This window comes from Periophthalmus magnuspinnatus, chromosome 13 (genome assembly GCF_009829125.3).
Source record: "Periophthalmus magnuspinnatus isolate fPerMag1 chromosome 13, fPerMag1.2.pri, whole genome shotgun sequence".
Classification (NCBI taxonomy): Eukaryota; Metazoa; Chordata; class Actinopteri; order Gobiiformes; family Gobiidae; genus Periophthalmus; species Periophthalmus magnuspinnatus.
The window spans coordinates 21184147-21211213 of NC_047138.1; the positions used below are offsets into that span (position 1 = coordinate 21184147).

Sequence of the window (27067 nt, forward strand, 5' to 3'; positions counted from 1 at the left end):
AGAAAATAAAATGGGCCCCAGAATCGATCCCTGGGGGACCCCTAGTGGACAGTCTACAAAAGACGATTTCACTCCATTGACCACAGTACACTGTTTCCTATTAGACAAGTATGAAGCCATCCATTTTATGGCAGAGTCAGAAAAATTAAAATAGTACAACTTTGACAGAAGTACAGTATGATTCACAACATCAAATGCTTTTCTCAGGTCTAAAAATACTGCTCCTACGTAATTATTTTTATCCAATTTACTTTTGACTTTTTCTTGAAACGTTATTGCAGACTCAGTAGAATGATGTTGACGAAAGCCGAATTGCATGGGATGCAAAGGAGTTGAGCCACTGTTGAGATGTTCAATTAACTGCTTTGCAACCCATTTTTCAAGTACTTTGGAAAACACTGGCAATATACTGATTGGCCTATAGTTATTTATATTATTTTTATCACCAGCTTTAAAAATCGGTGTTACAATAGCCATCTTCCAGGTCTGTGGTACAATGGAATGTTTCACAGATAAATTAATTAGATGTGCGATTGGACTTGCTAGAGCCATTTTGTGTGATTTCAAGAATCCAGCATCAAAACCCAGGTGATCCTTGGCTTTGGAGTTTTTCATAGCACTAATAATATTTATAACTTCAGTCTCTGATATTTGCTTTAATTGAAATATTTCTTGGTTTGTTGTAGAGACACATAATAAATCAGGTGTAGAAAAACATGCTGCTACTTCTTCCACAGACCGTATAAAGAAAGAGTTAAGCTCTTCTGCTAATAGAGCAGGATCTTTAACAAGCTCACCCCTGATCTTTAGTTCTAAATCACAATTTTTCCCTTTCTGCTTCACTAGAAGTTTATTAATATTCTGCCAGATTAGTGTTCCATTACCATTAGCGTTTTCCATAATTGCAATAAAAAATTTTGCTTTTGCCCTTCTCATTTCTACTATTACCCTATTTCTCATTGTTGTATAGATTAATCTGTCTGTGGTCAATTTAGATTGGATAAACTTTTTTAACAATTGGTCTCTTTGATCCCAGATATGTCCTAATGTTGCTGCCTCAGTTTGGAGTCTGTTGGATAAAAACCCTAGGACAAGTTCGCTAAAGTACAAGGTCTAGATTTTGGCCATCTGCATATTTTGATTCAAAATGGCGTAGGAGATAGGCATAGAATTTTTTGCTTAGGGTTAAGAATGACTGTACCAGATTTCATTGGATTATGACAAACTTTTTTTTTTTTTTTATCATGTCCCATTGACTTTTTTGAGGCGTGGCCATGTGGACTATCTCACTGGAAGACCACAGTATGTACGCTTACAGGGCTGTGTGTCAGACAGAGTGGTCAGCAACACCGGGGCTCCACAAGGGACAGTCCTCTCTCCCTTCCTCTTCACTCTCTACACCACGGACTTCAGCTACTGCAGTGAGACTTGCCACCTTCAGAAGTTTTCTGATGACTCTGCAGTGGTGGGATGCATCAGCGGTGGTGACGAGAGGGAGTATAGGACTGTTGTGGACAACTTTGTCACGTGGAGTGAGAAGAACCACCTTCAACTCAACGTGACCAAGACAAAAGAACTGGTGGTGGACCTGAGGAGGACCAAAGCGGCTGTGACTCCCATCTCCATCCATGGGGTCAGTGTGGACGTGGTGGAGGAGTACAAGTACTTGGGAGTGTACTTGGACAATAAACTGGACTGGAGCAGAAACGTGGACGCAGTCTATAAGAAGGGCCAGAGCCGCCTCTATTTCCTGAGGAGGCTGAGGTCCTTTGACATCTGCAGGACGATGCTCAGGATGTTCTATGAGTCTATGGTGGCCAGTGCCATCATGTACGCTGTGGTCTGCTGGGGCAGCAGTCTGCGCGTGAGGGACACAAATAGACTCAATAAGATCATCAGGAAGGCTGGTCATGTTGTGGGGGAGGAGCTGGACTCTCTGACTGTTGTGTCGGACAGGAGGATGTTGACCAAAGTCAGGACTATTCTGGACTCTCCCCTCCACCCCCTCCACGAGGTGTTGGCCAATCTGAAGAGCTCGTTCAGCCACAGACTGTTACTGCCACACTGCTCCACTGAGAGACACAGGAAATCTTTCCTGCCTGTCGCCATCAAACTGTTAAACTCCGTTCTGTAACCAAACACTTCAATATTCCAATATTCCATTTTGTACATAGATGTAAATAGTGTGTGATTTTTGTGAGATGATCTATTTATTTATTTTGTTATTTTTATTCTTAATTCTATCCTGTGGTTGTGGCATCGGTTAACTAAGAGAATTTCCCTTCGGGGATCAATAAAAGTGATTCTGATTCTGATTCTGATTCTGATGTAAATCAGGCTCGGGCCTAATAATACCAATGCCTTGTATTAATATACCACCTTTCAAGAAACTCAACGTGCTTCACAGTGCATTATTCATTGACTCCACACTCACCAATGGTAAACTATTACTGTAGTCACAGCTGCCCTGGGGCAGACTGACAGAAGTGACACTACCAATCTGCACCATTGGTCCCTCCAGCCACCACCAACTGTCATGCACACATCACATTCATTCTAGATAATGTGGGTGGTGGCTTGCCTTGGACAGTAAGTCAACAACACTGGTGCTCCACTGTGGTACCTGGCATTCCCAGCTGTCTCTCATCCAAGTACTAACAGGCCCAGCCCTGCTGATCTGACATGATTAGGCTGTGACAAGCCAGTATGGTTACAGCCGGTATGGCCACATGAAGTCTTTAAAGAACTTTTATATACATTGTCTAATAGAGCTTAGTTGATTTTTCTGCCCATGTGCACATTGACTGACCTAAGATGGAGAAGTCTTAACCATGGGAAAATAAATCCGCCTGCGTGTCCTTGAACTTACATAAATCTACCTAAATAACCACCACCTGTTTTATTTTCTAGTTGTGATACATTTTTGAGTCAGTTTTATGCACATAAAGTTTGAGGAATATTTTCTGTGTTAAATGGAGTTGAATTATAGTGGACTAAGTCAAGGCGAAGTGAAAGTAACTCAACAAAAACAAGTCGACCTGAAGTGACCTGAGCTGGGACAAAGTGGAAGCCCATTCAATCATCGCAAAACATCCAGAAACATTTCACAGTGCACCTTTAAAGAAATGTTTAGACAAACATTTAATGCAGAAGCAGACAGTTATAATTGTATTGAATATACTAAAATAAATTGGGATTAAACACCTAAGTTTACCCACAACCACGTAGCAAATGGAGCTGCTAAACTTGGATAGTACCTGGAGGACTAAAGAAGAGAGGGGAAGGAAGGGTGGGGTGTGAAGGTATAAGGAGCAGTGTGATTGGTGTAACAGATATCCACACTTCAAGTATCTGTTTACAAACATCAGGCATTTGTAATAAGAAACACCTGGCTTTAGACAGGGCAGTCCTGTGTGATGTCACATAGTAGTTGAAATTGCAGTGGCCGCTAGATGCAGCACACGCAACACAAAGCTGCTTTCATTCACCTAGTTTACAAAAAACAGCCACACTATTAAAACTTACATAGGAAAATCTTTGCTCAGTCAAAAAAAATAAAATAAAGGCATACATTAAAACACTGTCACATGCATATTGTTACAGCCTTAGAAGAACTTAGAATAATTAGACCAATTTGATACAGCATACAGTTGGTTTGCCAGGCTAGTTTTAACTAATAATAATAATAATAATATAATTGAAACTAAGCCATGTGTGTCTTCCCTAATCCTGTCAGTCAGTAAATGTATGCGCCCTCACACCATATGTGTTACTGTGGTCAATGTGTCACAGACAGAGGAAGCGGACTGAGTGGAGGGTCTGTGGGACAGATGTACATGTGACGCTCTCCCAGACATATACTGTCAAATCCCAAGAAAAATAATACTATATGTAAAAAAAAAAAAAAGTCAAGTTTTTCATGTTATGAGAAGTAAATGTATTGTAAAATGTTATAAATATATAATTAATTATCAATCTATATAAAATGGAAATATGAAATACAAAAAAAAAAAAAAAAATCAATTGTGAAGTTTATTTAATTAAGTTCTCATGTAAATCAAATTATCCATTGTTCACTCCAGCACTGTTCCAAGCCCTGTTCACTGCAGTGAAGGTGCAGGTATGGAATCATTGCTCCTCTGTCCTCTTTGAACTGAGTTACAGAAGGGCCTCTCCCAGTGCCACAGGATTAAACAAGCTCAGACCAGATTAACAAGTCATGAAGAACTATAGGCAAATTACTCTTTTCAGATGACCCTTGAAAAGATGACAAAAGAATATGATAGCAAGGATTGATGAGAGCTAATCCAAACTACTCCAGGATTTATAGATTTTAAACCTATGGCATCCAGTAATAGATTTTGGAAGTGTTATTTCATTGTCAAACTTGACTGTGGTCATAGGGTTTGGACTTTTGCTGAAAAACCAGTGACCACATTTGGCTGTGTTCAAGGCATGGGCAAGACACCCATTGCTTACACATACATAATCACTTCAGCATTGGTAAGAAATACTATTATTATACATTGTTTAATATACAGTATCATAGAGTGATTGAGCCTGCTCGTCCATGGGAGTGGAGCTCTCCTTCACTGTGGTTGTCCTCAAGATTTCTCTTATTCCCAGTGAGGTTTCTCTTGTTTTTCCTGCAGAAGGAGAAGAACATGGATGTTCTGGGACAGTTTTCCATTTGCTTGTTTTCTGTGAATGTTGGTTAATCTGTCTGTCATTGACTGATTTCAGTTACACTGTTGGATTTTTTAGCTTTTTGTTGGTTAAATCAATGATCCTGTTAAGCCCTAAGAGCTACCTGCTGCTGTGATTTTGGGCTTTGCAAAAATACATTGAATTGAAGATGTTTGATGGTTGATTGATTGATTGATTGATTGATTGATGTAAGTACTCGCCATAGTGTTCAAAAACAGCTACACTTTCAGCAATTTGCTAACATTTGTACTACTCTAAAAGCAGCTTACAAAGCACCTTTATCTTAATTAAACAGGAACCAGTTAGACTGAAAACTATGCACTGGAAACCCAGTCTGTAATGTGCGAAGTAATTGCATGTGTTCCTAATAATATATTCAATTGTATTGGTGTTTGGTTTATGCACTGATCAAGCTGGTTTAGCACTCTGTTACTTGTTTAGTTCTTTGTTCTACTTGGATTAGCCTTTCCTTATTCCTGGTTTAGTCCTGGTTTAGTCCTGGATTAGTCCGGGTTAGTTCTGGTTTAGTCCTGGTTTACACCTGGTTTACAGCTGGTTTAGTCTTGGTTTAGACCTGGTTTAATCTCGGTGTTGTGAGGTGGTTAACTGTCTGCTTTGTTTATCAGAGGTGACCAGGTTGGAAGAGCCAATTGCATACTGTTGTGTCCTTGGGAAAGACACTTTACCCACCTTTCTTGTTTTAGACCTGGGTCTAAAACAGACTTAAGACTTTTCTGAATTCTGGGTTAGGCCTGGTTTAGATCTAGTTAAGCCCTTGGTTAGACCTGGTTTACCTAGTATAGTCCTGGGTTTGACCTGCAACCTAGTTTATTCCTGGCTTAGGCCTGTCATCTAGTTAAGACCTGGGTCAGAACTGGTTTAGTCCTGGTCTGGGTTAGACCTGGTTTAGTCTTATTTATTTCAGGTTTAGACTTGATTGGTGCAGTTCTTGTGTATTAGTCATCATCTATGAAAATTTACAGAGCTATCGTTCTTTCCCTTCATCTCATTGCCAATGTCTGTCTCACCAACGTTTCTCATTCAGTAAACCGCTCTAACTGCAAACTCTGTGTTCATATTGCAGGGGGAAACCGTGTGAAGCACCACCACTTCCGGCTACACTGGGCCTGGGTCTCTCTGGAGCAGCCTCAGTACGTGGTGCAGGAGGAGGCCAAGTTCCTGGAGGTTGTGCTCAAACGCAGAGGCTATCTTGGGGAGACTTCCTTTGTCAGTAAGTCAGACATCTTTGAATTGCAATGTTTGCACAGTGGCTGAATGGCCAGTATTCACACTTCACAGCAAGAAGGTTCAGGGTTTCTGTGCAGAGTTTGCATGTTTTTCCATGCATTTGGGTGGGTTTCCTCCAGGCACGGCAGTTTCCCCTGTCAACTCAAAAATGCGCCATAGGTCAAATATATACATATAAGGTAGTCCTGACCAAGACTAGCTGGAAATGGATCACTGCTCCTGACAGGTCGTCCCGTGGCACTGGTTGGCAGATGGGTCAAATGCATACTTTATTGAACCCTCACAAGGGGTCAATAAACTATAACTTAACTTTAACTGCCCCCACTGCCCTCACAGTTGTGGAGCAGGACGTGACTAAGCTTTTCAGGAAGCAGAATCCCCGTAAGGCAGCGGGCCCAGACGGTGTCTCTCCTTCCACCCTTAGACACTGTGCTGAGGAACTGGCTCCCGTCTTCACGGACATTTTTAACACCTCCCTGGAGTCATGTCATGTCCCAGCCTGCTTCAAGCTGTCCACCATTGTCCCCGTCCCCAAGAAGCCCAGGATCACTGGACTTAATGACTACAGACCTGTGGCGCTGACGTCTGTAGTCATGAAGTCATTTGAGCGCCTGGTCCTACACCACCTCAAGTCCCTCACCTCCCCCCTCCTGGACCCTCTGTAGTTTGCCTACAGAGCCAATCGGTCTGTGGACAACGCCATTAACCTGGCCCTTCACTTCATCCTCCAGCATCTGGACTCCCCGGGAACCTACGCCAGGATCCTGTTTGTGGACTTCAGCTCTGCATTCAACACCATCCTCCCTGCTCTGCTCCAGGACAAGCTCGCTCAGCTCAACGTGCTTGACTCCACCTGCAGGTGGATCACTGACTTCCAGACAGACAGGAGACAGCGCGTGCGGCTGGGGAAGAATGTCTCGGACACTCGGACTATCAGCACAGGATCTCCACAGGGCTGTGTACTTTCTCCCCCGCTCTTCTCCCTGTACACCAACTGCTGCACCTCCAGCCATGACTTCGTCAAACTGGTTAAGTTTGCGGATGACACCACCCTCATCGGACTCATCTTGGACAGCGATGAGTCTGCCTACAGGAGGGAGGTGGACCGGCTGGTGTCCTGGTGCAGCAGCAACAACCTGGAGCTCAACGCCCAGAAGACAGTGGAGATGATTGTGGACTTCAGGAAAGTCACAGCCCCCCTGCCTCCCCTCACCCTGACGCTCTCTCCCATCACCACTGTGGACTCTTTCCGCTTCCTGGGCACCTGCATCACCCAGGATCTCAAGTGGGAGCCGACCATCGGCTCCCTCATCAAGAAAGCCCAACAGAGGATGTTCCACCTGCGGCAGCTGAGGAAACTCAAGCTGCCAGTCCAGATGATGGTGCAGTTTTACACTTCCATCATTGAGTCCATCCTCACCTCCTCCATCACTGTGTGGTTCGCTGGGGCCACTGCCAGGGACAGGCAGAGACTGCAGCGCATTGTGCGCTCTGCTGAGAAGGTGATTGGCTGCAGCCTTCCATCTATACAGGACCTGTACGTCTCCAGGATTCGGGGGCGAGCAGGCCGTATAGCAGCTGACACTTCTCACCCTGGACATGGACTATTTGAGCCACTTCCCTCTGGCAGGAGGCTACGGTCCATTGGGACCAGAACCTCTCGCCATAAGAACAGTTTCTTCCCCTCTGCTGTTTGTCTCATGAACACTTAATAATATCTGCACTAAACTGGACACTTAATAACATCGGTCACTTTAATAAGCCACTTTGCACTGTTGTTCTGATGCTGCTGTTGTACATATTTTCTCCCTTTAAGTATTTCATTTGATTTTTTTTTTTTAAGCATATCTTTTTAACTTTGTGCATGCCCTTATTTGTATTTGTATTTATTCAGTGTGTTTATGTTGCACTTTTTCACCGAATCAAGTTCCTAGTTTGTGAACTGTGTTCACAAACTATGGCAATAAAAGTCTTCTGATTCTGATTCTGATTCTGATGTAAATCTATTAGTTACATCACGTATCAAAAGTCATTCTATTAATGTGATATTATATTATATTTAGTAAAGCTGCACTATGTAACTTTTCTTCTGAGGTTCCAGCACCTGCTCGTTTCCATGGAGATTTATAGAGATAGACAAGTCTAATATCATGCTGGGTATCATCCAGATAATGCAATAATATCTCCATAGAGAGAAGCAGAAAAGTAGCATAATGGCCTTTAAATGGGATAGGCTTCTGCGTCCAAAATGCAGTACAGATTTAGACATTCAACTCACTGACATACAAGGTGGAATATTGGTTTGACATTGTGCCTCATAGCAGGAAGTTTCATGGTCCCTCTCGGTGTCTATCATTTGCTGTGCCGTTTACTGTGTTGTGACATCTCTTCCCAGGTTTCAGTATACTTGAGGTATTAGTCACTAGTACTTTGAACTCTCTACACTGTCTGTACCTGAGACTATTTTTACACAGTTCTTCTTCATCCCACATGATTAAACCTGTTGTAAACCACCAAATGCCTTTATAATTAAGTAAAGTTTTCCTGCGTAGGAGAGCTGCTCCTCTGGGAGACCCAGGCCCTTTTCTGCTTGATTTAAATACAGGCTCTCAATTGAGACGTTAGATAGGCTAACTCAGATATTTTATCTTATGGCTTAAAGTCTGTTGAACTGACAACTATCATGTTATAAGAGTTGAATTGAATTGAATATAAGAATTACACCAATTTCTGAGGCCACTGTGAAAGAAAAACCTAATTATAAAGACTTGTGTTGGAACAATGTTAAAAGTTCAAACTTGATTTTGATACCAATTGATGATCTCGATACCAATTCAGATACTATAATGCTGACAAAACACACTCTTTATTTACACAATAGAATATGATTTTCAACATTAAATAATCGTACCTTCTTTTGTATTATCATGTGGTCTTATATTTGTGTAATCCCTCAGTTGTCTAGGTAGGTTCCATAGTGGTCCATGATGTGTATACTAGTCTATGTGGTCTTATACCTGTTCTGATACAGCTCAAGATCATTCTAAAGCTCTTCAGAAAGGGTTAATTTCTGTTCTATAAATGTGACTTTTTTATTATAGATACCTGCTCAAATGAGTTTCTAGTTTTGATACTAGTTTTGGTATCAGATTTTCGATACTTTAAATAACTCTACAACAATCATGTTTTGAGAGTTGAATAGTAACCTAATTACAGAGACATTAACCATAAACCAGGTCAACAATTATGCAATCTGACAGATAAAGGAACTGTATATAGCCTGCACTCTTACTGTTTTAAAAAGCTACCACAATCACAACAGAGTCAGGGTTGCCTTAACCTGCAGATCGAGGATGCATACAAGCTTTTGTCGTTGCCCTGCAGGTGCTGGGGTTTAGGTAGTGATGATCAAGATCAGAGAGAGGCTTTGTAGGTTTAAACCAACAGGATTTCAGCATTGGAACTGGCAACCCAAATAAGAGACTCGTGTGAGGCTCATTCTGCTTTCTGATTGGAAAGTCATCTTGAGAACCAAAACACCAACTTATACCATGATTATATCATATGATATCCAGTGTTTTTTATCATATCATATCCAATGTTTTTTTGTTTGTTTTTTTTGTTTTTATAATGCTGATTTAAGAGTAAATCAGCATTATAATTCTTACCAGTAAAAGCTATATTTCATTTGAACATGTCTAGCTCATATCTGGAAACACAGGTCATATTTATGAAATTTGAAATCAAAATCTTACATACAGTTCCTTTAAAGTCCATTTAACTGACAACAGTCATGTCTTTGGGGTTGAATAATTGCATCACTTTCTGAAGCTGTTGTATAGAAATAATGTAACCTTTTGTTTTTCCTGTTTGTTTGTTTTTTTGTGTGTTCAGAGGGCATTCAAATTTGTGCCAAGTTTTGTTTCATGTAGATAAGCCCAGTAACTGCAAAGATATTAACCATAAACCAGCTAAAAAAAATTGCAATCTGACACAGCAAATTCCATGAAAGAATTCTGAACAGCTCAATTTTAACCTGTAAAGATGAGGCATTTTACTTCTGTGGTGTATTAACTGCTAACACATAACATATTTAGATCACCATGTTACCTTTTATTATTTTGAAAATGTTATATTTGTCGAGAACCTATAAACATATTTTAGAAAACAGAAGTTTCACTTCTGTTTTTGGCACTCTGGAGGACTCAGAGGACCTTTGTTCTCAGCATCACTCTCTCTTCAGAGCACTATCACAATACAATCAGCTTGCATCCTGCTAATGAAACTACAGCACATCACATCAGGTCTGTGAAGTTGGTATGTACAGTTTTGTATCATGTTTTTGTATATTTATGGAGAATTATGTGGGAATATGGTTGAAATAGGCTTGTGGGTGGAGCATTAGACAGTATCTTACAGCTAAAAGTAAGAGGGATTCAAATAGGGCCTGGGAGAGATTGCTCAAATACTCAAACATGCATGGATGACATCTAAAATCTCTTCAAACATGTTTTTGATGAGAGAACATTATAGCAAAAAAAAAAGAAAGAAAAGATTTTGCATAGTACCCTCTCTTTAATATCAATATGAATAGCACATTTACCCCCCGTGCTCTCCTCTATAACTCACTAGCAAAGGTCAAAGCTGTTATTTTACTGCTTGTGTTTACAAAACGTATGCAAATAACATAAACACAAACAATGTTTATTCTGTCTATAAAAACCTTAGAAGGTCAAATGTCATATCATTAAGACTGAGGGGTCAGAACTAATGGGCAAGCACATAGGGATGTGCAAATCAGACCACCTTTTGCTAGCAAGGCCCCACAAGCGCAAGATTTACATTATGACATTGTAATATTGAGGTAGTGTTGATAATGATGTTTCTATAGTGACCAATAGTTGTATCTTGTGCATGGTAGAGGTGAGGATTGGAGCAGAGTAAATCAAATGGACAATATTGTGACCCAATATATCTTCGACTAATTAGATTCATGTCATCATCATGACGTTCTGCGTCTTCTGATGGCTTTTAACAAGAGCCATCCCAAACTGATGTGTAGAACTCAATTCAGAGTGCCACACATACACATCCATGTTCACACCACACTCGCCCTGCTTCAGAGCCGCTCAGAGACCACCTGTTTCAAGTGGTCTTGGAGCAGCCATTTACTCTGGTCCAAAATGCTACTGCAGGATTCACACTGGCCCAAAGACATCACTCTCAGTGCGACCACCCTTTTATGTTGACCTAACTAGTGGTAGTGTGAAAACAACCTATTATATGGAAAATAAGCTAGTTTGCAAATATTTGGGGGTTTGAAAGCTCCACTACTCAGAGGATAGAGTATGATATACAGCCATGATATACAGCCTAAGTTAACTGTAAATCTGATGTTGTGTATATTCTCAATCTTTTTTTTCATTGCTGTCAAATTGTCAAAATGTAGATATCTTGACTTTCTACATGCATTCTGTGTATTGTTCAATGTTTTGCCCTTAAAATTTCAATACCTTCAAACTGAACACAAACTATTCATTTCAGATGATGCCCCCCACTGTTTGTTTACCTAGTGCTGCCAGTAGAGGACATATGGCTGTTAGCTTTGACGCTATAGCCTCCTGTAGTAAAGTAATTACAAACAGCAGATAGCAACATTTTTCTTTTTCATTTTCATTCTCCCCCTGAGACTTCAACCCCAGTAAGAGGTTTTGTCACAGGCATAGAGGCCCACACTTACGGCCCTTCAAAAGGACAGTGCGGGTCGGCCCAAAATGAGCAGGGGCACGGGGATCAACAAAGTAATGGGCAATGTTCTTTTTAATGGAGATAAACTGTATTTTGTGTGTGTGTGTGCTGTTTAGGTAGATTTTTTGGAGAATTTTTTTGTGTAACGTTCCGATAAGGTTACTTGTTTCTGTGGATATGAAACTACTTTTTATGTTCCTCTCAGCATTTATTTTATTGTAATACCATATCAGACACACATTGCACTCATATGATCACATGCATTCTTGCTTAAAGAATCTAAGGCTGTGTCCAAATGTCCACACTATTCCCTACTTAGGACACTATTTAGAGGTCACGCCATTTTTAGTGGTGTCCAGATGTCCAGTTGATGAAAAGTAGAACACTAAAAATTAGTAGTTTCCAGTTTTGGTCATTAGACTGGTCGGTATAGACCAGAGTGCATTGCGGGAATTTGAAAAACAACAGTGGACAGTGGTACGTTTTTAACTGGACACAAAACGACTGAATGAAAGCAGAAAGAAGGGATGTTTTAGCGCACTGTTGATTCTTGATTATGATTAAAACACTTTCAAATAATCTGTTTCTATGTAAACCTGCTAGCATTAGCCATTTACATTAACATGAGCTGTTAAGTGCAGTAATTTCCACATCTCAGACAAAAAAGCGGATGAATTCAATCCTTGTGTTATTCATTCTTCCCTCACTCGTGAACAAGACCTTGAGATACCTGAACTCCGCCACTTGAGGCAGGGATTCTCCACCCACTTGGAGAAGGCAAATCACCTTTTTCTGGTTGAAAACCATGGCCTCGGATTTAGAGGATCTGATTTCCATCCCAGCTGCTTAACACTCACCTGCAAATCGCCTCAGTGAATGTAACAGGTCCTGGTTTGATGAAGCCATCAAGACAACATCACCTGCAAAAAGCAGAGATGCGATCTTGTGGTCCCTAAACCAGGGCCTAGAAATTCTGTCCATAAATACAATGAACAGAACCGGTGACAAAGGGCAGCCCTGGCGGAGTCCAACATGCACCGGGAACAGGTCTGACTTACTGCCGGCAATGCGAACACAGCTCCTGCTCTGGTCATACAGGGACCGGACAGCACTTAGCAAAGAGCCCCAGACCCCATACTCCCAGAGCACCCCCCAAAGGACACCACGAGGGACACGGTCGAATGCCTTCTCCAGATCCACAAAACACATGTGGACTGGTTGGGCAAACTCCCATGAACCCTCGAGGACCCGATGGAGAATATAGAGCTGGTCCAGTGTTCCGTGACCAGGATGAAAACCACACTGCTCCTCTTGAATCCGAGGTTTGACTATCGGTCAGAGTCTCCTCTCCAGTACCCTGGAATAGACCTTACCAGGAAGGCTGAGGAGTATGATTCCCCTATAATTGGAACACACCCTCCTTATACAGAGGGACCACCACCCCGGTCTGCCAGTCTAGAGGTACTGTCCCCGACCGCCACGGGATGTTGTGGAGACATGTCAGCCAAGAGAGCCCCACAATATCCAGAGACTTAAGGTACTCAGGATGGATCTCATCCACCCTCAGACCGTTGCCACCGAGGAGCTTGCGTAACCACCTCACTGACTTCAGCCAGGGTGATGGACGAGTCTGCCTCCGGGTCCGCGGTCTTTGCTTTCTCCTCGAAAGACGTGACGGTGGGATTGAAGAGATCCTCAAAGTATTCCTTCCACCAGTCAGCCGCATCAACAATAGAGACATCATGGCCCACTCGAGTCCATGTCCATGTCCTCAACCTCCCCGGGGATCAGGGAGAAGCTCTCCCGGAGGTGTGAGTTGAAGACCCCCTGACACAGGGCTCCAGCAGACCCTCATGATATGCTTGAGCTTGCAAGGTCTATCTGGCTTCCTCCTCCACCAGCGGATCCAACTCACCACCAGTTGGTGATCGGTTGACAGCTCTGCCTTGAGTGTCCAAGACACAGGATACCGGAGATCAGATGACACGACAACAAAGTCGATCATCGACCTCCGACCTAGCTCAAACATGGTGTTCATTATGGGCAAACTGTGGTGAGCACAGAAGTCCAATAACAACACACTGCTTGGGTTCAGATCATGGAGGCCCTTCTTCCCGATCATGCCTCTCCAGGTGTCACTGTCGTTACCCACATGGGCATTGAAGTTCCCCAGGAGAACAATGGAGTCCCCAGTCGGTGCACTGTCTAGTACCCCTCCCAGGGATTCTAAGAAGGCTGGGTACTCTGCATTCCTGTTTGGCCCGTAGGCCGACACAACAGTGAGAGACCTGTCCCAGACCCGAATGCGCAGGGACGCAACCCTCTCGTTCACCGGGGCAAACTCTAACACGTGGCGGGTGAGTTGTGGGGCAGTGAGCAAGTCCACACCAGCCCATCGCTGCTCCCCACGGGCAATGCCAGAGAAAGTCCAGCCCCTCTCAATAAGTTGGGTTCCAGAACTCAAGCTGTGTGTGGAGGTGAGGCCGACTATATTTAGTCGGTAGCACCCAACTTCCTGCACAAGCTCAGACTCCTTCCACCCCAGAGAGGTAACATTCCATGTCCCCAGAGCTAGTCTCCATGCCCAGAGATCTGGTCGTCGAGGTCCCCGCTTTTGACTGCAGCCCAGATCTCTCTGCACTGGCCCCTTACGGATCCTCTTGCAGGTGGTGAGGCCACGGGAGGATGGCTCCACATCGCTCCTTCAGGCTGAGCCCGGTGCGCCCCGTGGGGAAAGGCCCGGCCACCAGGTGCTCGCTCTCAAGCACCCACCCATGGCCTGGCTCTAGGGTGGGGCCCTGGTGACGTCGGTCTGGGTGACATAGTGAACCTTGCTCATCATAAAGGGCTTCTGAAGCGCTCTTAGGGTTACCCATGGCAAACGGGTCAGACAGAGGCATGGATCCCCCAACAACATTGCTCCGAGGATCATTCAGGTGCTCAAACCCCTCCACCACATTAAGGTGGCGGTTCTGTTGAATATAACTTTTTTTTTTTTTTTTTTTTTTACAAAAACCCTTTATCAGACTTAGCAATCGCCCCTTTGACTGTAGAGTTCTTATAAGCTTACAAGAATATTGTAAGTATTGGATCATTAAGGTCTGTTTTGACTCCCATGTTATGTTCAAAATAATTCAGCAATTGCAGATATCTGAAAAAGTCATAATTTTCAAACCAATATTCAGCCTTTAAACTATCAAAATCCTTAAATTTACCACTATCTGTAAGTGTCACTTCACTACAAGTCCAGCTACAAACTGAAATTTTTGCCCATTCTTCCTGGCAAAACAGTTCAAGCTCTGTCAGATTTGATGGAGATCAGATCTTGCCACAGATTCTCAATTGGAATTAGGTCTGGACATTGACTGGGCCATTCTAACACTTGAATATGTTTTGCTTTAAACCAATCCATTGTCGCTTTGGCTTCATGTTTAGGATCGTTGTCCTGCTGGAAGGTAAACCTCCGCCCAGTCTCAGGTTTTCTTCCAAGAGTGCCTTGTATTGAGCTCCATCCATCTTCCCATCAACTCTGACCAGCTTCCCTGTTCCAGCTGAAGAAAAGCACCCCCACAGCATGATGCTGCCACCATCGTGTTTGACTGTGGGTATGGTGTTTTCAGAGTGATGTGCAGTGTTAGTTTTCCTCAACAAATAGTGTTTTGTTTTTAGGCCAAAAAGTTAGATTTTGGTCTCATCAGGCCAGAGCACCTTTTGCCACATGTTTGCTCTGTCCTCCAAATGAACTGTCCTTCTAGTGAACTGTAAACAAGACTTCTTATATATGGTTTTCAACAATGACTTTCTTCTTGGCACTCTTCCATAAAGACCAGATTTGTGTAGTGCACGACTAATAGTTGTCCTGTGAACAGATTCCCCCACCTGAGCTGTGGATCTCTGCAGCTCTTCCAGAGTCACCATGGGCCTCTTGGCTGATGTTTGAGCACCCGAATAATCCTGGGAGCTATGTTTTTGGGGGCTTCATGCCCCTGGTACAATCACCCATGGCAAACAGGTTCTGGGAGACAGGTCAGACTAAGAGCGGTTCAGAAGCCTCCCATGATAAGCACCAGAAGAAGGCCAGTTTTGTCGCCCAGACTGGTGTTACCAGGGCCCCAACCAGAAGCTAGGCCTGGGGTGGGTGGCACCCACGGGGCCCGGGTGGGCCAAGCTCAAAGGAGCAATGTGGGGCCATCCTCCCGTGGACCCAGCACATGCGGAAGGAGTCGTGAGGGGCAGTCGAGGGGGCCTCGATGACCGGATCTCTGGACATGGAGACTGGCTCTGAGGACATGGAATGTCACCTCTCTAGGGGAGTCTGAGCTTGCTCGGGAAGTTGAGTGTCACTGGCTAGATATAGTCGGCCTCACCTCTACGCACAGCTTGGGCTCTGGAACCCAACTCCTCGAGAACGGCTGGACTCTCCATTTCTCTGGTGTTGCACGCGGGGAGCGATGGCGAGCTGGTGTATGCTTGCTCACTGCCCCACAGCCTAGCCGCCACGTGTTGGAGTTCACCCCGGTGAACAAGAGGGTCATGTCCCTGCGCCTCGGAGGTTGGGGACAAGTCTCTCACTTTTGTGTCAGCCTATGGGCCAAACAGCAGTGCAGAGTGCCCGGCCTTCTTAGAATCCCTGGGGGAGTACTAGACAGTGCACCAGCCAGGGACTCCGTTATTCTCCTAGGGCACATCAATGCCCATATGGGTAAAGACAATGACACCTGGAGGTGCGTGATTGGGAAGAACGGCCTCCGTGATCTGAACCCGAGCAGTGTTGGACTTCTGTACGAGTCACAGTTTGTCCATGACAAACACCATGTTCGAGCACAAGGGTGTCCATCAGTGCATGTGGCACCAGGACACCCTAGGTCGGAGGTTGATGATCGACTTTGTTGTCGTGTCATCTGACTGCGTGTCATGGACACTCGGGTGAAAAGAAGGGCTGAGCTTTCAACCAATCACCACCTGGTCCTAAGCGGGATCCGCTGGCAGTGGAAGCTGGACAGACTTGGTAGGCCCAAGCGTATCATGTGTACGTCTGGTGTACGAGAGCTTCTTCCTGGCTGGGGACATGCTCCTCGGTGGCAAGGCTCCGGGAGTAGCGAGATCCCAAGTCCCGAGTACCTCAAGTCTCTGGATGTTGTGGGGCTGTCATGGTTGACACAACATCTGCAACATCGCGTGGCAGTCGGGGACAATGTCAGTAGATTGGCAGACCAGGGTGGTAGTCCCTCTGTATAAGAATGCAGACCGGAAGGTGTGTTCTAATTACAAGGGAATCACCCTCCTCAGCTTTCCCGGTAAGGTCTAATCCAGGCTACTGGAGAGGAGAATTCAACCAATAGTCGAACCTCAGGTTCAGGAAGAGCAGTGTGATTTTCATCCCGGTCACGGAACACTGGACCAGCTTTATACTCTCCATTGGGTCCTCAAGGGCTCATGGGCCCAACCAGTCCACATGTGTTTTGTGGATCTGGAGAAGGCATTCGACCGTGTCCCTCGTGGCATCCTTTGGGGGCGTGCTCCGGGAGTATGGCGTCCGGGGCCCTTTGCTAACTGCTGTCCAGACTCTGTATGACCAGAGCAGGAGCTGTGTTCACATTGCCATCAGACCTGTTCCTGGAGCATGTTGGGCTCCACCAAGGCTGCCCTTTGTCACCGGTTCTGTGCTTTATATTTATGAACAGAATTTGTAGGTGCAGCCAGGAGCTGGAGGGGGTCTGGTTTGGGAACCACAGGATCTCATCTCTCAAAACATCTCAAAACATGAACGCCCTTCGAGACAACTGTTGTTGTGATTTTGGGCGTTACAAAAATAAAATGAATTGAATTGTTTGCAGATGATGCTGTCCTGATGACGTCATTCAGCCAGTGAAGTGATGCGGTTGCTGTATCGTTCCATTGTGGTAAAGATGGAGCTGAGCTGGAAGGCAAGGCTGTCAATTTACCAGTCAATCTATGTTCCTACCCTCACCTATGGTCATGAGCTCTGGGTAATGACTGAAAGGGCAAGATTGTGGATACAAGAGGCCGAAATGGGTTTCCTCTGCAAGGTGACCGAGCACACCCTTAGGCATAGGGTGAGGATCTCGGTCACATGGGAGGAGCTCGAAGTAGAGCCGCTGCTCCTACATGTCGAGAGGAGCCAATTGAGGTGGCTCGGCATCTGTTCAAGATGCCTCCTGGACGCCTCCCTAGGAATGTGCTCTCGACTTGTCCCACCGGGAGGAGGCCCCGGGAAGGGCCCTGGACACACTGGAGGGACTATGTCTCTCGGCTGACCTGGGACCGCCTAGAAGAGCTGGAGGACGTGTCCAGGGTGAGAGAAGTTTGAGAGTCCCTGCTTAGACTGCTGCCCCTGCAACCCGGCCATGGATAAGCGGAAGAAAATGGATGGATGGACACACTTTAGTGCCATTTTGTGTTGCTCATTCACATAAAATGCTAAGAAAATGTATTTAAATTTGTGGTTGTGACCTGACAAGATGTGATAAAATTTCAGGGGGATGAATACTTTTGCAAACCACTGTAATTGATATTCTCATTGTACTTTCATCGAAATCTTTTACTGAGTTTTAATAAATGGATTCTTAATATCCTTGAAATAACTGTCCAAGCTTGTGTGGCCAGGACTGTGTATTGGAGGGTTTTAATAAATGGATTCTTAATATCCTTGAAATAACTGTCCAAGCTTGTGTGGCCAGGACTGTGTGTATTGGAGGGTCTTTAACTAAAAGTTCTATAGCAAAAGACAAAGTTAGATGTCAACTGGACAAATTGTTATAGGAGTGAAGACGTTTTGCTGCTCATCCAAGCCGCTTCTTCAGTTTTGGTCAGAATGCTGGTGGCTACTGCTTATATCTATCTAAGGGGAGGGGCTAACCACTCTGAAACTGTAAACAGCTATTGTTCCCAGTTTCAGCTGATACTACCCTATTCAGCCCTTGACAACTCTGCTATTCTTGTCTTTGTTCTGGGTCTGAGGATGGAGTTATAGCTGGGGGAGGGATTATGTCTCAGGCCCCCATTCCTGTTTAAGGAAGGATTATTTTTCCTGACAAAAATAGCTTTAACTCCCCTCTCAAACCATTTCTGAACTTCATTATCTTGAAAGGAGTGGTTAGTGGCTTTGAGATGGAGATGTAAGGTGGACTGGGTTCCAGAGGAACTCTCCTGTCGGTGTTGGTATATCCTCTTATGGAGTAGCTGTTTAGTTTCTCCAATGTAACGCTCACTGCACTCTTCACTACACTGAATGGAGTTATATATCATTCCATCTAGCTTGTAATTTTGGAGAGCACATGCTAAGAGACTTGAGTTGTGCAGCATAAAAATATCCTTTAAAGTAGGGTAAGGCCAACCCCCCATCTCCTTTTAAAAGCTGTAAAGTTTTATACCCAACCCTGGGTCTTTTTCCTTGCCCGATGAATCTAGAAATGATTTTATGTAATTCTAAAAATTCTTTTCAAATTACTTCCACTAGAAGTGCCTGGAACAAGAAGCATCTAGGCTTATCAATGGAGCCTGCAATTTGTGCTGATGAAAGTGATGTAAAACATGCAAGGAGCGTTGAATGTTATCGTGAATTTGTCTCTGCAAAACAAAACCAGTCTGATCTGTGTGTATAAGATGTGGAAGTAATTTTTCCAGTCTTTTAGCAAGAATACCTGTAAGTATCAAGTTTTTGTTCGCCCTCTATGGTTGTTGCGTGTACAAGTTTCTGTAGTATTTTTCAAATGCTTCCTGTAGTTGCTCTTGCTTATACAATATGACATTTGCGTATGGATCTTTAATATTGTAAATAGTACCTTTAGCTCTCTTTTCCAGCCTTCTTGCAAGTATTTTTGCCGCCTTGGGGCCTGCTTCATAATATTTTTTGTTTTACAAAGACACATTTTTTTTTTTTTTTTTTGACTTCCTGTGAACACAGTAGATTTATTTTATTCCTGTTTTTTTTCATCTCCTCTAAAAGTTTTGGACACTGTTTACTCTTATGTTGCATTTCAAGGTCTTTCAATCTTTTGTTAAGGTTCCTATGTTTAAGCTGTTTTATTTTTTCATTATGTGAACACCAAGAAATAATTGTCCCTCGCATTACAGCTTTTCTCCTGTGTGGTTAGTTTCCAAAAAAACATTTTATTTCCTGTCTCATCTGAAACTGTGTTGTTTAAAATACTTGTTTTGAGTCTCCATAGTGTATTTCATGACGTATCTCCAATGTCTACTGTACAGAAAATAGGGGCATGGTTAGATAAAGCCTATAGCACAGCTACCTATTTGATAACGATCTTTCTTTAACACTTTTACGTTATTCTATAATATGTATCGTATGGATGTGTCGTAACCAGCAAGACGGAGGGACCAAAAATGCGCGACTCTCGAAGGGTTAAACAATGTCTTTATTCACAAAACGTGGGTACACAATAATCACAGTTCAATAATCCACAAGACGGGGAACGAGGGTGCTTCACAGCGCAGTTCATGGACAGATTCAGTTCTTAGATGCAGAGAAGCCGGGGAGCGTGGGTGCGAATCCGTGAGCAGGAGAAGACATACATGCAAGGCGTGGGTTACGTGAGACCATACCAAGGTAGAAGTGCAGGTGCAGGGAGGTCCGGAGCTGGATCTCGGGCGGAGGTCTGTAGAAAAGCCAAAATTCCAATCAAACATGGTATTCACAAAAAGTACCAAGGTACAGAGTCGAGCAGAAATATTCACGTGTGACACGCGGACGTTCCGGCGTCGAGTGTCTGGTCCTCGCTCCTCTTATCCACAGCAGGTGGTGTTGATTGCGTAGATAGGCTGCAGGTGCGCACAGGAGGAGCAGGACTCCGCCCAGCTCCGGAGACAGGCAGGTGAGGGAGGGGGGAACACAGCACGGGAGGACAGCAAACAGGGATCACGACAGGATGAGAATAAAATATAGTCATGACTATAGGGGTAAAAATCTCTCCAAAGGTCTATTATGCCCAACTCTCCCATTAGATTATTGACTTTATTCGGCAGTGCCATTGTGGGTATAATTTTGGATGTGTCTATATTGAGATTAAGACTAATATTCCAATCACCCCCACAGATTAAGTTACATGATGCTCCAATCATTAAGTCAAGCAACCTTCTATAAAATGCAAAATTTCTTCCAGGTGGGACATACACATTGCAAATGGTAACATTTGGTACATTCTTTATTTTTTCTGTAACTACTATATACATTTCTCTTTATCTGACTCCTCAGATACATATTCAAATGGTATTTCTTGTGATATTAATATAATAACCTCTCGTCTTCGTCCTCCTTTATATGATGAGTAGTAAGCTCTTGTATATCCCATTTTTTTCAGTTGTTCATGTTCTGAAACTGAGAGGTGTGTCTCTTGTAATAGTACTATTAGGGCATCCTCACGTTTAACTTTTGATAATATTTTAGTCCTCTTAGCTGCACTTGAAATCCCCTTCACATTAAGAAACTATGTTAATATCTTTTGTATTGATAGCACATTAAATATACAACATAATTATCATGCATATAAAAGAAGAAAATCCTCCTATATGTTCAAAATTGTGCACTACCAAACTCTCTCCCAAAGAACAGATAAACACAAACAGTATTTAAAGCCACAAGCAGCGATGATGGCCCTCGCCCTGGCGCAACTGCCCCCCCATGCAACAGCGGGTGGTCAACTTCTTGGTGCCGCTGTCAAATTGGGGGCATGGGACATTGTCGCGATGCCAAAATTATGAAATTTTTCACCAAGCTAGTTGATCCTATACCCCCATGGGAGAATTTTCGTTGACATTCAGGGGGTGAAAAATGCGATCGTATGGGCATAAAAATGAAGAACAATGTGAACTTGCAGTGCAGCCATGGCTGCATACGAGGGGGGGTCTGTGGCTTTGATCCGGCAACCCTGTGCATAATACATGTATGGTGTAGTAGACTTTTTTGTACCTTTTGAGGCCCACAATTATTTCCCCAAGTTTCATTGCAATCGGACAATGTTGTGTCTTTTACGTGTACTGGCCACTAGCTCATTACACTGCTCTATTCAAAGTGTTATTCTGAATCTGCTCTTATAATTTGAGCTCTTTATGTTGATGCATGTGGCCGTGAGCGGGAATAAAAAAAAAAAACAGGAAATTAAGTCATATTTTTAGGGCGTGCTTAGGGGGTGCTATAGAGGCCACTGGCCATGTGCTCATTACACTGCTCTATTCAAAGTTTTATTCTGCATTAGTGTTTAACATTTCAGCTCTTTAGGCTGATCCATGTGTCCGTTAGCGGGAATCACAGAAACAGGAAATTAAGTCATATTTTGAGGGCGTGCTATACATAAAGAATATCCCCTAAACGTAGATGATTATTGACAATCAACATCTGTAGGTTTGGCATGTGGAGTTTGAGTTCATTTGGATGAAAAACCTAGGACTAGATAGATTTCATATACACGTATGTCAAAGTGGCGTGGGAATTTCAATCCAATATGGCCGACTTCCTGTTCGTAGACAGTAGACATAGACAGTGAGCTTATTCAATTTTTGGCTTGTCTCACAGAGCTCTATCACCATTTTGAATTTCGTCAGCCTACTCCAAAACTTGCCCGCCCCCAGTCCCATAAGGGATTGGGTATGATAGGGGGCGCTATAGAGACCACTGACCATGTGCTCATTACGCTGCTGTATTCACAGTTTGATTGTATTCCAAAATTTACCAGCCTCCTCTCCCATACGGTCAACTTTTAGGTGACACCGAAGGGGGTCTGTGGCTTTGCACCGTCAACCTAGTGCATAATACAGGCATGGTGTATTTGACTTTTTGCTGCGTTTTGAGACCTACAATTCTCTCCCCAAGTTTCATGCCAATCGGACAAAGTTATGTTTTTATGTGTATTATAGGGGGAATAGAAGCAACTGGCCACATGCTCAATACTGTTTTCTGTTCACTGTTTTATTCTGCATCAGTGGTTACAATTTGAGCTCTTTAGGCTGATCCATGTGTCCGTGAGCGGAAATCAAATAAACAGGAAATGAAGTCATAATAATTTGAAAGCGTGATACACATAAACTGTAAAGAATATCCCCAAAATGTGGATGATTACACTGGTCAACACTACATTTATTGTCTATGTTTTTTAGCTGATTTAGGATAATTTTGATGTGCTGAATCCTAAAATCACATTGGTTTTGCTCAATCAGGTCAACGTTCTGAACTAAGCTACATATTTGTTTTTAAACGATTTTGTTTACATGTATGAGTATTTTCACGTCATATGATGCAAAATTCTGTTATATTTCTCGCTATAAACAAATTCTGAAGATTTTGCATGTGCCAACTTATGACTAATTGTTTTTTTTGTTTATATTACAAGTGAATGAAATGGCATCGACTAGAAGATCTTGCAAAAATAAGCCTGACATATTCTGCTACATCTGTGGTGAATACACCAATGTTCCTAACAGGAATCAAGTAACAAGTTTCATAAAGCGTGCTTACCATGCTTATTTTGGTATTAAACTTGGTGACCAAGATGAAGCTTGGGCGCCACACATGGCATGCAAGTCATGCACCGAGTATCTGCATCAGTGGACTAAAGGCAAGAAGAGTTGTCTGAAGTTTGGAATTCCCATGGTTTGGAGAGAGCCGACATCAGTAGCTACTTCTGGGCTATTGATGTGACTGGGATCAACAGAAAGAACCGAAGCAGCCTCAAGTATCCTGACCGTGAATCAGCACGTCGTCCTGTAGCTCACTGTGATGAAATTCCAGTACCTGTCTTTGTAGAAGTTCCTGACATCAGTAACAAAGATTCCTCCAGTGTGTTTTTAATGATGATGCTCCACATCCTTTTTCCCAGGAGCTAAATGTTCAGGTTTCCTGAGAATCTGGGATCACTGAGTGATGAGCAGGTGGAGAGATTCCATCAGGACATAAAAGAGATGGAGACCAGGTATCAGGGACGCTGGGATGCAGTCATGATGGCTGATTACTGTTGGACTCTGAAGAGAGACATCCCTGCTGCTGAGCATTCAAGAGGTTCATAGAAACAGAAGTTTGTGTCCTGAATTTTGCACAATGATAACGTAACATTCCAATTTACATGTACTTACCTTTATCAATTAACATAACGTAACATTTAATTAATACATTCTGATAGAAAACTATTTTTTTATCTCCTAAAACAATTTTTGGATCAGAAATATTAAAGAAAATCAACTGATAATGTCACAAAATTGTAATCAATTTAGTCAGAAGATCGGATTTTTCAAAATCAAATTAGCATAAAAACCTGACCTGACTGAGAAAAATGGATATCATTTTTGGATTCAGCGGTGCTAAATGGTCCTAATTCAGTTGAAAAAACACAGACAACTTTCAAAAATGTTTTTTTTTGTAACCCAGTGTTATTGGCAATCAACATCTGTAGATTTTGCATTTGGAGTTGGAGCTCATTTGGATTAAAAACCTAAGACTAGATAGGTTTTATATGCACATGTGTCAAAGTGGCGTGGGAATTTCCATTCAATAATGCAGTCATTTTTGTTTTGACGACAAGCTACACAAAAATCAAAATGAATATCTCAATTTCAATTTTTTTTTTTTTGAGTCTTTGTACCCCTGGAGCTCAACTGTGAGAAATGACCCATGTCCATAATTTTTTGGTCCATGTCATACACCAAATTTATTTTCCAATTTTCATCTGAATCCAATAATGTTCACATTTCACGTCTAGTGTAGCAGACGCTATAGTGTTCATTAGGCCCGAGTCTGGGACAATGTCCCGGCGAGAAATTCATTAAAAACGTGCCCGAAACCCAGAAAATGACAAAAATCAAGTAGTAAACACGCCCCGACATGCCAGTGAGTTATGTCAAAAATTAGAAGTCAACGAGTTCTAATTGTAACAAACGACCCAGAGAAAAAATAACAAAAGACGAATTGGTAGTGCCACCTCAAACTTTGATTTTCATGGGGCCAATGGGAGCCCAACTCGGGGAAAAAAGTCAACGTAAAAATCTGAAACTCACATAAAAAAATAGAACATGACAAAAATTATATTATGGCCCCGCCCTAAAATGTACATGAAGTTGGCCATATTGGATCAAACCCGGGAATGACAAAAGCACACACACCCTTGCATTTAGGACATCTCCTCGCACAGTTTTCATCACAAACACTTCAAATTTGGCCAAAACCCACTAAACCCATGTGCAAAAAAAGATTATCAACAAAGAAGCGCACTGTCACAATACACTTTTTTTTTCTGTCATGCTCTCCAAATAACCTCCTCTTTAGTGCGGTGGCTTCCAAACTTCACTACAATGGAGCGGTGCTTAGCCTGAGTGTTACTATTGGGTTTGGCTGTCAAAGTTCTGTGTGCTCTTTCGATTTCAAGTGCCTGGTCAGCAGGGAAGTCAAGCACCCTTTACTACAAGTGGTCTAAAAAATTGACCATATCTGACCCCTCTGGTATGCCATAAATGCGAAGGTTCTCTCTCTGCGCTCTTCCCTCTTGATTTATCTGCCGCTCTTCAAGACTAGTTTGGTGTACTGTTAGCCTCTTGATTAGTCTGGATGCTGCGTGTAACACGGTCTCGGTCTCTTCAATCCTCCCTTGCGCTTCATCTATTCTTTTGCTGACTACTCAATTTGTTTTTAATGTCCGAATATTTGTCATTATTATCTTTTCTTAAATCACAGAGCTCATTCAGGATATTCCGGAGAGTGGGCTCAGGAATGGCCATATCCACGCCCTTGTGAGTTACCGTTAGCTCTGATGAGCAGCTTTTTTCACCATGGTTCTTCTCGGTGTCTTCATCATTCAAATTTGCTGTTTTCTTTCTTCTTGTCAGTACTCCCTTTTCCATCTTCAATCAGTGTCACAAGAATTCTCAGAAAGCGTAATTTTGAGAGTTATTTTGCAAAAACGTTGGGCCTGTGAGAATCAAGCTGTCATCCTCTTACTAGCGCAACCGGAAGTTCCCAGAAATCATGTTTTATCAGAGTTTTGCAGACTTTTTCACCCAGACCCAGTCACGTGACCTGAATGTAATGAGCTATGTATCCAAAGTGCTCTATGAATGAGTGCACTATAGATTCTGCAAAGGAGTGCTGGGCTATGTAATGAATGAGGGGTTAGGAGCTAGGATGGGCATTCGAATACAGCCTACGATCTAACTTGCAACTTGGCCTGGTGGTTCCACTGGCTTTTCTCCATGGTGAAACCGACTTTTTGAGCATTTAGCCATGGTAATCATTTTTGCCATTGAATTGAGTCCATTGTAAATGTGTTCTTTTATTAGCATTCCGGTCAGGCTGTTTAAATGGCAAGTTTTTATCTTTTTCACTGTTTCATTCCCACTGCTGCCAGTAGATGACGTGCCATGTCCAAGCAGATGGAGTGGGGTTGATTCAAAATACTGTTTTCTATAGGTCTTTTTTTTAAATTGCAAAACATGAAATATTTAGTGATATGTCAACTAACAATAAAATTACTACAAAACTGATCCAAATATCTTATATATTTTAATAGCAACTAATATAATAGTTCACTTACTAACACACTGATAAAAAGTGAATAGTCTTATTACATTGACTGATCTACCTTTGACCAAATAGCCAAATGCAAACACCAGGATCATGTAGAACGGGTTCAAATGTTTAATTTTAAGATCAAAATGGTGAGTGTGACAGCAGTAATTATGGAGAAAGGGGCGATGTTTTTTTCAGTATACATTGAATAGAAGCCAGAGTCAGTGCAGCCGGAAGCACAGTCATGATCACTTCCTATGATTGGCACCGATACCCAATTCCAGTATCTGTGGTGCTACCTTAACATCAACCGTAACCTCACCGACCAAGTATTCACCTAGCCTCTCCTCTCTTCCCCAGGTATCGGCACCAGAGATGGCACAGCTGTGAAGGATCAGGACTTCCGTGGTAAGGCCCAGAGACAGGTTCAGTTTAACCCAGGCCAGAGCAGTGCTGTGTGGAGGGTGAGGATCCTGCCCGACCTGGAGTACGAAGTGTCGGAAGATTTCCACATTGTGTTGTCTGAGGCGGTCATGGCTGTGCTGGAGTATCCCCAGGAGGCCACTGTGCAGATACTTGACCCAGAGGATGGTGAGTGCAAAACAGAATTGCAGAGATATATAGAGAATTAATCATGATAAATATGTTATAAGTGCAAGACTAAGAATTGATGTAATTTTTAAGATACTGTGCATAGATGATTTTCTTTGAAGGTTAATAGTTTGAGTAACCCATATCAGACAATGGGCTGCTAAAACTCTGCAAGTTGCAAAACCAACATTTTCCAGTAGAGAGCACTCTGAATATACTTGAGCTTTGCCATGCGTTCACGATAACTAA

At 42.9% G+C, this 27067-nt stretch overlaps 1 protein-coding gene across 1 annotated transcript in view; it reads left to right on the forward strand.

Moving 5' to 3' along the window:
- LOC117379835 (FRAS1-related extracellular matrix protein 2-like) overlaps positions 1 to 27067 on the forward strand; it is a 262201-nt gene that overhangs the window by 47568 nt on the left and 187566 nt on the right. Inside the window, exons 3-4 of the mRNA XM_055226041.1 lie at positions 5792 to 5938; positions 26588 to 26818. Of these exons, the coding sequence (XP_055082016.1) occupies positions 5792 to 5938; positions 26588 to 26818 (378 nt within the window). The remainder of the gene's footprint in view (positions 1 to 5791; positions 5939 to 26587; positions 26819 to 27067) is intronic.